Raw genomic sequence first — 13,545 nt, 5'->3', positions numbered from 1 at the left:
GCAAGACGCCGCCGAACAGACCAGCAGGACTACTAAACCCGATTCCGCCCCCAATCCTGCCCTTTCAACAAATTGGGATGGATCTCCTCGGCCCCTTTCCATCTTCGTCTATGGGTAAAAAGTGGATCATCGTGGCCACTGACTACCTTACCCGTTACGCCGAAGCAAGAGCGCTACCAAATGGTACCGCGGCAGAAGTCGCCAAATTTTTTGTCGAACAAATTCTCTTGCGACACGGCGCCCCAGAAGTGCTCATCACGGACAGGGGAACGGCGTTTACGGCAGAGTTGACGCAAGCCGTCCTGGAATACAGTCACACAAGCCATCGACGAACAACTGCGTACCATCCCCAGACCAATGGCCTTACGGAGCGCCTGAACAAAACGATCGCGGACATGATCGCTATGTACGTCGACGCTGAACACAAGACCTGGGACGCCATCTTGCCGTACGTGATCTTCGCGTATAACACGGCAGTCCAGGAGACGACCAGAGCGACCCCGTTTAAGCTTGTGTACGGCAGGGAGCCCACGACGACGCTCGACGCAATGCTGCCGCACGTAACCAGCGAGGACAACCTTGACGTCGCCGCCTACCTGCAGCGTGCAGAGGAAGCCCGACGACTCGCACGGCTGCGTATTAAAGACCAACAGCGCACCGACAGCCGACGATACAATTTACGACGACGCCACGCCGAGTACAATCCAGGAGACCAAGTGTGGGTTTAGACACCAATTCGCCGTCGCGGATTAAGTGAAAAGTTGTTGCGTCGATACTTTGGGCCATATAAAATCCTTCGCCGCGTCGGACCCCTGGACTATGAAGTCATTCCCGACGGAACATCAGCATCACAACGGCGACGCGCACGCCCAGAAATTGTACATGTTGTACGACTGAAGCCATATTACGCGCGTTAAAGAATCTGTGGTGTTTATACTTTGCAGTGTTTATGTTTAAGTTTCTTTGTTTTGAAACATCGAGGCGATGTTTTTTTAAGGGGGGAGTAATGCCGCGAAACCTGCAAAACAGCATTTGTTGTTTTTTAACAGCCGCCGGCATACAGGCTTATCACTCTGATTCTGGACAGCGTATCAGTTCTGTAATCTTTGTTTGTTACTGCTCGATGTCGCGAGTCACACCTTTATCAGTTTTGTCGTAGCGCAAGACGCACCGAGATCTGTCTGGAAGGTTCCGGCCACTCGGGTGTCTTTCCACAATGTTCCAGCCCGTGCTGGTAGCTGTTTGCGACGTTATCTAGATTGTTCTGTACAGCCTTTAAATTGAGCGTTGCCGAGTGTGACGAGCATTCTTTGTTCGACGATCGACGATCGACGAGCACGTTTGTTTCTATCGCCGCCGCCGTGTTGCTTAGTTTTTTTGCGGGCGCAAGTCAGCCCAAATAAAGAGTTTCTTTAGTGCAATTATCGACCCCTTCATTTGTGTCGTCGACCTCGTCACTACTACGTGACAATATGAAATATATAACAACGTAATGTGGCTTTCTGAACAGACCAGAAACCGTTTGTTAGATTAATTGGTACTCCTGAGGCCATACCTGTTACATCTATAGTTCCGAAGTGGTGCGTATTAGGTCCCCTTCTCTTCTTTCTGTTTAATAAGCATATCGCTTACAATCTTTCCTTTCTTGGGATATACATGCACCGTATACTCTGTGGCCTAGAAAATGTTAATACTATACTAATGACGAAATTAGAATATATAATTTCTCAATGGTCACAGAACTGTGTGAGTGGTGACAAAGCGTAACTTAAGAACAGTGCTTGTGAGAATCATTTACATGTTTTTTCCTATATTTGTATAGAGCTGACATCAATTTTTATGCAATATTAAAAGTAAGCTTCGCGATCACAATCTATTATTCACGCAACACATCCATACTGCATCATGTAGCGCCCCTAGCTGTGCAAATTTTTGTGGAGCTTGAGCCCTTTCTTCCTATAGCTTCCTTGTGATTCCACTGCGCATTTCCGTGCGTCGGGGAATGGAAAAGGGAAGAACAGTAAATTTTTGAAGCAGTTTTCGGGAAGAAAATATAAAAAAAAAGAATAAGGTGAGAGGTGAAAGAAGACATTGGGAGTTAACCTCGGCTGCAGAATTTGTTCTCGAAACTGGCCGCCGCACAAAGAGGTATGCATGCACCCCCCCCCCCCCTCAACCCCCTCCAGCGCCCGGCTTCCTTAGGGGTGCAGACTGGAAGTCAGCCTCCGTAAACCCCGCTTCTTTCATTCGGGGGAGAGCTTAGTGAGGGGAGTAGCATGTTGAAAGTTATGCGTCCGCGCTCTAAGAGCCACCACCGTCTGAACGATGCCAGCGCACCGGTGCAGAGGCAAAATGCAAGTTTCGCGGGGCCTAATACAAATTAAACAAACCAAAAAGAAAGCAGCGCTACAATGGTGACAAGAGAGAAGACGGCACCAGCACTGATCCCGTCATCTCTCTTGTCTTCGTTGTTGCACTGTTTTCTGTTTAATTATGTATCAACTCGCTCAACTCGCCGTTCTACTGAAACCTAATATAATTTCAAAACCTGCAGAAGCGTGGGCTACAATACATTCATGTTCGCAGGTTAATTTCGAAGCGAGCTACATGCAGTTGAAAGTATTTAGCTGCGAAAAATTTATCTTTCCACGTGACATACATCCCCCCCCCCCCCTTATCCATTTGAATCGTACGAGGAGAGTGCAGCGGCAGGCGCGGACAGCCGCCGTTAAGAATGCTTTTGAAAGTGGAAGTGAACAGAAGCAACATGTTGGGCTAGTTCTATGTAAATAATCTCTGCGACAGTACCGGCTACTAACGATTGTGCGAGCTCTACAGTCCCCGCTTATCAGATGTATTTTTCCCACTTGATCTAAATCGGCAGCGAAACCATTGGAACCATAGCGACACTGTTAGTCATCTTAGGTCGGTGACAGCTCTTACTTGAAGCCGCTATGTTTATTATGCTTTTGTTAGGTGACTGTTTTGATTGATTCTCTAATGAATATGTTAGCACGATTACAGTGAAAATGCGGTCGCGTTGTACTTTCTTCATGTCAAGTGTCGTCATTGTGAATGCACGTAAGTTTAGCAACTGTCGTCATTACCGGCAAGCGTGAACACGTCATTTTTGTACGTAAAATATCCAGGCTGATGTTTTGTTTGGGTAAAGTATGCAATTCATGCCGAATATTTTGTGGTGCAGTCTGCGTAGCACGCGAGCGCTTTCGCGTGCACGCTGCACGCCAAGAGACGTTCTGCTACAGATTTACTGACGCGCTCGAGGTGTTACAAGAGTACAATTAATACACACGAAATGTGGGTGCTAGACAAAAAATGCGGAAGCAGTGGGTGAAACCCGCACGCCCATAAAACGTTTTAAAAAGCAAGCAGCTGCGGTGTAAGTGTGGTATGCGCTCCCAACGCGCTCGCGGCCATAACGAATTGGGTTGGCTTGTTGCGGCAAGATTGGCTTGCGCAATATTGAAGTGAACATCAATGCTTTTAAATTATCAGTAAAATCTGAGTTATCTACCGGTCGTACAGATTACTAATATTTTTTTCAGTGCTAGTAATGCCAAAATACAGCTATTTAATGCACTATATTGTTACGGACGACATCAAGGCAGAAGAAGCGGGCAGTGGCGCGGAGAGGAGCGCTCGCGCTAGGCCCGGCAACATTTTCATTAAACGTCATCTCACTGTCATCGACCATATCTCTGTCCTCTGTTCTCCTGTTTTCATCGGCTTGCCGTATCGTAACATTTGGTGGAGGTGCTGGGTACTTCATCATCGCCCCCCCATCCTGGTCCGGAGCATCAGCGCCCTGCGACTTCTTGCGCCGTCGGCGAAAGGTTAGGAGGCACTGCATGGCTGTTCCCCAGCCTGCCGGACCCAGCAAGACCTTGCCGTTCCTCCGCCCTGTCCCCCCCCCCCCCCGCCCCGACCACAAGACACGACGAAGGAGAGACTGGCCCGAGACGCCACACATGACCACAAGACACAAGGAGAGACCCGAATGACCTAATGTGACCCCACTGATGTGCCGACCAAGGACCCTACGACCCAAGACACCGCTACACTTCAAGACATTCTCCCCTGCCTATGCCATGCGGTGCGCGCCTTGGCCTCCGCCATCGAGTCGTAGCAACGTGTGGTCCGAGAGTGTCCTGCCAAGGTTCATCGCGAATCATCGTGACGGCAAGCCATTCTATTCTTCCTTCTTCCTCCTCTTTTTCAAGCATCTGGACACGCCCATCATCATTGCATGGAATCATCAACATCGTGCATTTCCTCGTCCACGATCGGGACGATCGCTTGGTGGCCCCGGGTCATGTTACGGACGACATCAAGGCAGAAGAAGCGGGCAGTGGCGCGGACAGGAGCGCTCGCGCTAGGCCCGGCAACATTTTCATTAAACGTTATCTCACTGTCATCGACCATCTCTCTGTCCTCTGTTCTCCTGTTTTCATCGGCTTGCCGTATCGTAACAATATAACTTGTTCTACTTGTGTGTACGAATGCATTTTAACAATCGGAGTGTTCACTGCCAAAAAACAGGAGCCGCTAGAGTGGCCAGCGATTTTTCTGCCGCATTGCTTGTATGGGATTGTCACCACACTGGCCTAGTTTTGAGCTCTTTTGCTTCAAAAGGCGCTTCAGGCTACCGTGTTCACGCGAGGCGTGTCTTTAATAAATTTTACCCGGCCTTTCTAAAGACAGATATGAACGTACATGTTAAACTAAGACCGGTGCAGGCGATCTCTGGAAACAAGTTCACTTGACAGCATCAATACAGGTCAGAGAAAAAACCGGAGGCACCTTAATTTTACTAATATTAAAAATAAAACAATACGTGACAGAAATTACTTGTTTTCGTACCTGAATATGCCCTCAAATATCACGTTGAACCCTTGCAACCGTTCCTCGAGATTTCTCTCAAACGGTCAAAAATTTAGCGCAGCGTCCATTTAGGCGCTGTAGAATAATGGAATAGAGGAGCAGTATGTGAGACGCTTGGAGGATACTGTCACGTATTGCTGAAGAGGCCAAATGCAATCAACGATGGCATTTTAATTGAGCCTAATCAACTCTTTTTATGGCTGATTGGCGCCCAGAGAATTAAGCACCTTGGGGACATCAATAACAGGAAATGTGCACATCAGTCGTCGTTCTGCGAATGCCGGTTGAACTCGTCAGCGCTGAATTTGAATTCGGTCAGGAAGCAACTAGATAAAGATGCGAAGCATGACCAGAGCAACCTAGCACACTGCGGCAACAGGAGTGAGTGTCTGGAATCATTCGAGGTCATCCAGGCGCATCTTGCGCGACAACAAAACTGATGAAGCCACGTTTCGCGGCAACGACTGTGAACTAATAATTCGTTCCCTGCTTTAGAATCACGGTGATGCGGGCGCATGCTAGAGGCTATTGGAAAGCAACAAATAATAATTTGAATGGTTAGAGGGAATGTTCATAGTGCCTGCACACCAACCGTACGGATCTTTGAAGACACTGATAATTTAGAATAACAATGTGTAGCGCATTCTCCAAGAAGACACAAAATTTCCTATGCTGCTCACCACTAGGTTACAGGAAATAATGAAAAGTATTAGTTCCTGACAGTAATGAATAACCACGCATGACCCCTATCTCACTAATAAGCTAATATCTGACGCAGTTGCCTCACTAAGTAACTCAAGGGAGGAATTTCAAAGGATCGCTGGCGACCTTGACAGGTAAAGCGGGACAGTAGCTCTTTAAATTATTATGCAGAACACTAGACGATGTGCAAAATCCTCAGAAGAGAAGAGTAGTTTAGGATACGCAGCTAAGCAGTGAAAATTGTAAGGAAATACGCCTAGTTGGGACAGGTAATGATCGCAGATCTGTACGACGACTCTGAAGTACAAGAGGATTGAAGCTTGAAAGCTAGGAGAATAAGAATAGGATGGTGCTCATTTGGCCGGCATTTTTACCATTTTACCGTCAACGCTTAAGAGGAAAGTATATAACAGTGGCATGTTACCAGTACTTACCTATGGCGCTAAAACGTGGAGCTAACGAAAAAGGCTCTGCTTAAGTTGATGACAACGCAAAGAATTACGAAGTTTAAAGCATGTAACGTTGACATAGGCAGCGTGCATAGTGGTTGGTAAAGAAACCATGAGGTAATAGCACTCTAAATAAAAGAAATGCGCATGAAGAAATCGACATGTGCAGGGCATCTAACGAGAAACCAATATAACCGACTATTGCCACCAGAAAGTGACAGAATTCCAAAAAAAAAAAGGCAAGTGTAGGAGGTGGCGGCAGAAATTTGTGCGGCTGTAAAAGATTAGGAAGATAGTGGGGATTAGATTTGTGCAGTTGACAGAGGACCAGGCTAGTTCGAGTAATAAGGGAGAGGTATTTACCTTCCAGTGGGTGCTAACGTCGATGTTGAAAATCAGCTAAGCAACTTGTTCATCGATTCACTAGTACCGCTATAATTCATACATCACTTGAATCTGCCTTATTGTGTGTGAATTGTCCCTGTATCGAATAACAAGAAACTGGAATTCTTATAGCGAAAGACAGCGTTTATTGTTAGCTAATATTGCACGAATTCTGCAAATAAAAAAAGCTTGTAACGATGTCTTTCCGACAATAAGGAAGAATACTTGAGTACACTTATGTTTCGTCGTTACGGGCATATTGCGTCACGATAATAAGTCCAGTTCTATCGGTCGCGCCGAAACGAACACACTTCCCTTTTTCACAATCATGCGAAAAACCGCACGGCGTACAGATAAGTGCTACAGCAAAGTACATCTATACAACACTTACTTGGTGGCCTCTGTCCACTGCGCGTGGAGAGTCTGCATATGGCTTCATGTTCACGGAGTGCTTTTCATGCTTGCATACTGGCCAGCACAGTGACCGAAAAGCAGCGGCCGCCACCGCCCTATGCGATGTTGCGCTTCTCGCTCGTGGCATGCGACGTCTCACCCTCCGCGGTTTGTCTCGACCGATCCGGATTTTAACACTGTGATTTTTATGCTTTTTTAAAATAATTCGGTTTGTGCAATTTTTAAATTCGGCTCGAAAATAATGTAAAGAGATTGAATATCGTTTCCTCGTTCATAGGAAGATTGCCATGAAGCATCTGGATAAAGCTGCGAAGCATGATCAGTGCAACCTCGCACACTGCGGAAACATAAGCGAGTGCCTGGAATCATTCGAAGTCATCCAACTTTCCTGTCAACCTAATCAAATATACAATGACAGGATAGAGCAATATTACCACCTAATTCCAGAAAATGTATCTTCTGAAATATCTTGATTTCATGCGAGCAACATTTCAATATTATAGCCTCACTTTCTCATACCGCAGAGGTTTCTCGGCGCTTTGAATACAAACTGTGCATTCCACAGATGCATGGCTCCCTGCTCATAGTACCACTTATTTCGTTTTCGTGATATACCGCGCGCAAGCTTCTTTCCAGTCTGATGCATGACTTTTCTATACGAGGTAGAATTCATGAGAGCTGGTCTTAAGCTCCGTGACTAATTGCACCATGATGGGGTGCTATTTGGAATGAGGTGGTATTGCGTCATTAAAAGTTATTCTCAATGGTCTTGCCAACACCGCTGTTACATAAAACTCGTTAACAATATCACAAAAGCATCCCAATTATTCTGTGCTTGTTCTGCCCACATGCATGTGTATATCTGTACATGAGCCGAAATTTCATGGTATTCGGCATTGCCGCAGTAGGTGTAATATTATAATGCTTTGTTTCTACATCTCATGATACCTGCTGGGACGTCATGCATTCAGCAAGAGAGTTTATGTGTATTTTTATTTCTATATTTCGCATCAGTGTGACAATGCATCGCGTAATAACATTATAAACATGCATTTACTTCATAAACTTGTCAAATAAAAATTACTGATGATTCGATATTGTTATGTCAAAATTCGCTGGTGGAGTTGCCTTAAAGGATCCATTATTGTTGCAGAGCAAGTATATGAACACCGCCTCCAGCAGATTTCTGAAGGCAGCAATTGGATCACCGCATTACCTGCTCACTATATTCGCCTGCATGTTCTACCTGACTACTATAGAAGTCACCACTATATTCTTCAAAAGGGTCATCCTTGGTAAGCTATGTTTCAAAATTTGTAAGCGAACACCTAAATTTGAACAAAAAGAACAAAACATTGGACTAGTAGTATTAATAAGTTCCTAGACCGCGCAAACTTGCATACGCAGACATTAAACCTTCATTCGAAATAAGTTTGCTGAACTTGGTAGTGAGTAGTAGCATAATCTTTGAACAGCAAAAGAAACAAATTATTAATTACGTAAGCTAAGTAAGTAAGTAAGTTTGTAAGTTAAGTAGGAACATTCAGCTTTTACTAAACACTACTGTTTGCACCGTGACAGTCGCATTTTAAGTCCGAGTACTAGTAAACCCTTGCGAAGTAAAAGCACAAAATTTTACATGAAGACAAAATTTCACAGTCTTCACGTCATATGTTTAATATGGGGCGCACAGAGATCTACACTCATCATCTTTTAACAACAACGACTCAGATAACGCATTTATTTTAGAAATCAGTTGATAGTGCAGGTTTACTAAGACCGACGGGTAGATGTTTGGGGTGGTTGGTACGCGATTTAAAGGAACAAAATCTAGCGCACCATAACAAGGGCGAAGAAAGGAGACACACAAAACGCTAATTTCCAATTAATATGTTCTCCAGCAAGAAATAATGGTTTTTACACCACCGAATAACACATACCCCTAAAGAACATGCGCTGACAAAACGTATCAGGCAGATACGCAATCTTCTTTGGCCACAACGCGAGAGAAGGGCTACTTATACATTCATCTTTCAAAAGGGCATTCCATTCAGCTTCAACTATTTCTCACTATAACCAGTTTCTGTGCACTTTTTAAACCAAGCTTTTTTTGTGAAGGGGATTGCAATTGAAAACTCGGCAATGAGCCGACAGACCCTTCCAACACTCGTTACTAACATCTCGGCCATGTCCATGAAGCCTATAATTGAGGCATCTGCCCCTTTGACCAATATTTTGGTGGCCACAGGATAGATATATCTGATAGAATACATTTTGGATGCAATTAAAGAATTGTTGCTTGTATTTCTTTGCGCAGCCGACCACCTTTTTGGCTTCTGACGAAGTTTTAGAGCATAGAGAAATAAACTTATTCGGAGCCAAAAACGTCACTCTAGCTCTCGATCGCTGAGCTATCTTCTTTAGATTGTGAAAAAACCTATGAATGTAAGGGATGCTGGCAATGTTTTCCTTCTTGCGCGCGGCCTCTTCTTTGAAATCCGCTTTTTTTGCATACTTTCTTGAGAACACCTTTCTCCACGGCCACCTTCCAAGGAAATAGGAAGGATACCCAGCGCATTCCAGTCGCTTACGCTGTTGTGAAAGACTGTCATGCATGAGGTGCGGGCAAGACTTCTTGAGAGAATTAAGAAATCAAAGACTAGCAATGAAACGTTTCACAGGTTTAGAGTGCGATGAATTCAAAGGTAACAATGGTATTTCGCCACGAGGTTTGAACATCCAGCACGTCCGATTATGATGCAGTATTGAGGTAATATCTATGAATTGAATAACATCTGTTTTAAGTGACTCAAACGTTATTTCTAGAGGCTTGGTCACAAAACAGCGCGAGGACATACGACCGTCATCCATGACGGAACCGTCATTCCTGTTATGTACAGTGAGACAGCCGTCGACATACCCATAACTCCTAATAACATCAGTTACTGTATGCGCAAGACACCCATCAAGCCGGGCTAAATATAAATCGTTTAGGATAGAGCTATGCTATGGTAGGCTGCGCAGAGAAACACAAGGAAAAATTTCTAATTGCATTCGAAATGTAGTCTATCAGATACTTACATCCTGTCGTAAGAAATATATTTGTAAAAGGGCAGATCCTCAGGGATACGCTTTGTGAGCATAGCCAGGATGTTAGTAGCAAGTGTGGGAAAGATATGCCTGCTCATCGCCGTGTTTGGAATTGCATTTCCCTTCTCAATAAAAGCTTGGTTTTAAAAGTGCACAAAAACCGGTTAGTGCAGGAAATAACTGAAGCTGAATGGATTGCTCTTTTGAAAGATGAATGTATAAGTTGCCCTTGTGTTGCTTTGTTGCCAAAGGAAATTGCGTATATGGCTGATACGTTTTGCAAGCTCATGTTCTTTAGGCGCATGTTATATGCGATCGCATAAAAACCATCCTTCCTTTCGAGAAAAACTATTAGTTGTAAGTTCGCGCTGTGTGTGTCTTTTTTGTCCGTCCTTGTTTTGTGCTCTACATTTTGTTCCCTTTAATGTTGACGGTTCAGTGAATTCGAAAACTTGCGCGGTGCTTGAAACGGCGCAAACTAGGCGAATAAAATTTGCTTGTTGGGCGAGTTGGTTGGACATTGTGGTAAAACAGCGCTAGAGACACTGACAGATAAATGACAGCTATGTGTGTTTGTATTTCTATCTGCCCGTGTTTCTAGCGCTGTTTTAACATAATAGGCGAGGAAAGAACGATGTGCATAAAAAGGTGGTGAACAAAGATTTTGAATTTTTTTTTTGGAAGAGGGTTGTACACGTCTTCAGAAGTAGCACGTACACGAAATTATTAGTGTGCATAAACGCTCTTAAAATCTTAATGTGTCAACAGTACAGGAAAATAAAGACGTGGCAAAATATCTACCAGCCTCAGAACAGGTACGGTTTCATCCGCAGCTGAGCTTAGCATGAAAATTCTCATAGCACGCAGAACATTATCAGTATCTCAAGTTCATGTAATTAAACTTAATCATTAAATTCGTAATCTTAGGTACGGACTTCGCAACGCCTCAACAAATTGATGCAGTGTGAAAGACTGGTTGAAATTGAATTGCCTTTAATTACCAATGAATGGAGACGGAATAAGGCAGTTGGTAAAGAGGCTGTGCTCCTTAAGTCTGGTAATAGCTCAAGGCCCATTTAGCCCTATGCCCGTTTTTTTTTTCGTTGTACATTATTCTTCATCATCTCATACACTGGAGCTTCTGGCCATCCTGTTTGTTCATTTGTAGAGGGACTTTTCGTGCACTGCAATCGGATTAGAACTCATACCAGGAATGGAGTTTCTCTAAAAACTATAAAACTTTTCCAATAAAGCCGTATTTTCTCCCTTTTCAGAAAATCTGAGCCACATTTGGGTGTTTCCCTAGGCATAACAAAGCGCTTCTACTCTTTTTCAGGAAATAAAATATCAAGTCAATGTTTTTAACCTTGCAACATTTCTTTCTGTCGATGAGAGTGCAAATTCCTGCCTTTCTCTTTTGTTTACCGAATTTAGCCTACAAACTAAATACCTGAACGCCAGTTTTACAACCTTCCATGCTGCTTTTGAACGCCCTTGTTTTAAAGCTCAGTAGTACTTGCGAGCGGGCTAGGTGCCTAGAGTGTCATACTGTATTCAGTGTGTCTATTTCCCGCGTAACAGCAGTTCCTGAGCTTATTGCGTAAGCGCCAGAGTGCAGAGGTTGAGAAAAGCCACCTTCTTATTTCTTAAATGAGTCTTTAAAGAGCAAGGACAAAGGAAAATGGCTGCCTAGTCCCAATGAAATCAACCTGAGAGCGACTCAACATGAAAAGCTTTTTTTATTTAGATATTGGTACTACAGCATATCGCACTCCTGTTCTTACTTGGCGAACCTTCCTGTCTTCTTCCTTCTCTTGATTGCCGCTTTGTTGGTGTAACTGAAGACCATCTACATCTCCTTATGACGTATTCTAAATTATAATTTTATTGTTTCTTTGCTTCAGGATTCCCGATCCCGCTAATTCCAGTATTGGTCACTTTATACTTTGGAGCCTATTCGTCGCAAGATGTCATGGAGTGGGAAGCATCAACAGCTTCGAAAAGCAAAATGCTATAGAGGACTTGCTACAATGCACTTGTTAAGGCACACCACACCGACATTCACTAAGAGGATTTCCGACCAATGCGGTCATGGTTTAGGGCAGAGCAACGTAATAAAGTTTATAAAAACTCGCATGGTGATAATGCACAGCTGTCGTCTTTTTTTCTTAAGACGGTGGCTATTTATGAGTTACTTAGCGAGAACTGTGCAATTTGAATAAAGTGATGGGCACTGTTCTTCCAGGCTTTTTCTTTTCGGGCGTAAAACTTGTGGCTGGCAGCTTCTTGGCCGTAAAGCCTGCGAAAAAAGCGCCTTGAAGATTTGTACTTCGTTAAGCAAGCCCGACTAGCTAGAGGCAGCAATGCCTTTGTTTTTTGCAGGATGCATTCGAAAAACGGAGGAAAGAAGAGAACAGCCAAACACTGGCTGCATGTGCAGTGCCTTGTGTAAAATATTTCTAGAAGGTAGCGCAGGAAGGTAACGCAACGTGGGCCTATTGGGTTGTTTGTTCTAAAATTAACAGTCAAGTACATAGACAGAGACATGGGATCACGACACAAGAGTCACACTTTTTAACATGGCGTCTCTATAGCTAAGAACAATCAACTGGGCCAGTTAAATGTTGTTCGAATTTTATTGTTATGTCTGTCCATTACTCTCTTACACAGTACATTTTTTGCTGTGACATGTGGACATGTGCTCTGCCTTCATTTGCAAAGGTCCAGGAGCCTCTGTTTCCCTTATTCGTTGTTTAACACAATGGTGATTCTACTTGGCAACATAAGCACTAGTTTTCTTTAAAGTACAAAGAATTGTTAAAATTTGTTTCTCTTTCGCAGTTTTATAAGACGTCCTCGGTCATATTAATATATTTTGTTTGGACTTGTCTGGGTATTGTTTTGTTTTCATCATGAAGGTAAAAGAAACCTTTTTGTCCCTCAGATAAGGACGCAAAGTGGCTACCAGTCATACTGCGTTTCACAAAATATGTATCTGATGTTAACACGCTGCAAAAAACATGAAATGGCCGCGAACAATTCAACCTTCATTTTTGTTTTCGACAGCCGCCTATAAAAATGCTTGTAGTATACCTTGCTTGTAGCGCGCGGATCGATTATGTATTCTTTGTTCGTGCTCGTTATCTCGAGACGCGTCTTTATTATTTTCTTTGTCACGCAAGGTGCTTCCAAAGTATTTCGAAGGGTTCCAACCACGCGCTTGCGTTTCTGCCATGTTCCAAGTTATGCTAGGCACTGTTGACGGTTTTTATCTAGATGTTTCTTCCCCGTACTTAAATTGAGCGCTGACGAGTGAAGCGAGCGTTCTCTCTTCAACTACCAGTGAGCATGTTTGCTTTAATCGCGGCCACTGAATCGCTTCGTTTTTTTTTTTGTTTTGGCGCAAGTCAGCCCAATGAAGTTTCTTAGTTCGCTTCAAAATTCTTCATTTGTTTTCAGTGGCCTTGTCACCACCACATGATATCTCTTGAAGGTGCTGAATTCCGTCAACGTGTGATATTCTCTAAAATGCCCAAGCAACAAAAACCACCTCTGGTGTTCGCGCAGCCCCGAGAGACCCCATAATCCAAGCATACCCCAGTGA

The 13,545-nt window shown here is 43.9% G+C and overlaps 1 protein-coding gene across 3 annotated transcripts in view; it reads left to right on the top strand.

The window, feature by feature from the left end:
- Nucleotides 1–12,179, top strand: part of LOC146177198 (protein-cysteine N-palmitoyltransferase Rasp-like) — a 117,972-nt gene extending 105,793 nt beyond the window's left edge. For all 3 annotated transcript variants that reach the window (XM_084583112.1, XM_084583110.1, XM_084583111.1), the window contains exons 11-12: nucleotides 8,005–8,146; nucleotides 11,846–12,179. In XM_084583112.1, the coding sequence (XP_084439238.1) occupies nucleotides 8,005–8,146; nucleotides 11,846–11,958 (255 nt within the window). In that variant the 3' untranslated portion in view covers nucleotides 11,959–12,179. The remainder of the gene's footprint in view (nucleotides 1–8,004; nucleotides 8,147–11,845) is intronic.
- Nucleotides 12,180–13,545: the final 1,366 nt, after the last annotated feature.

The sequence above is a fragment of the Amblyomma maculatum genome, chromosome 10 (assembly GCF_055883805.1).
Source record: "Amblyomma maculatum isolate TAMU_Amacu chromosome 10, ASM5588380v1, whole genome shotgun sequence".
NCBI classification, from domain to species: Eukaryota; Metazoa; Arthropoda; class Arachnida; order Ixodida; family Ixodidae; genus Amblyomma; species Amblyomma maculatum.
The sequence above is the reverse complement of the archived record's forward strand: the minus strand, read 5'-3'. Positions and strand labels throughout refer to the sequence as shown.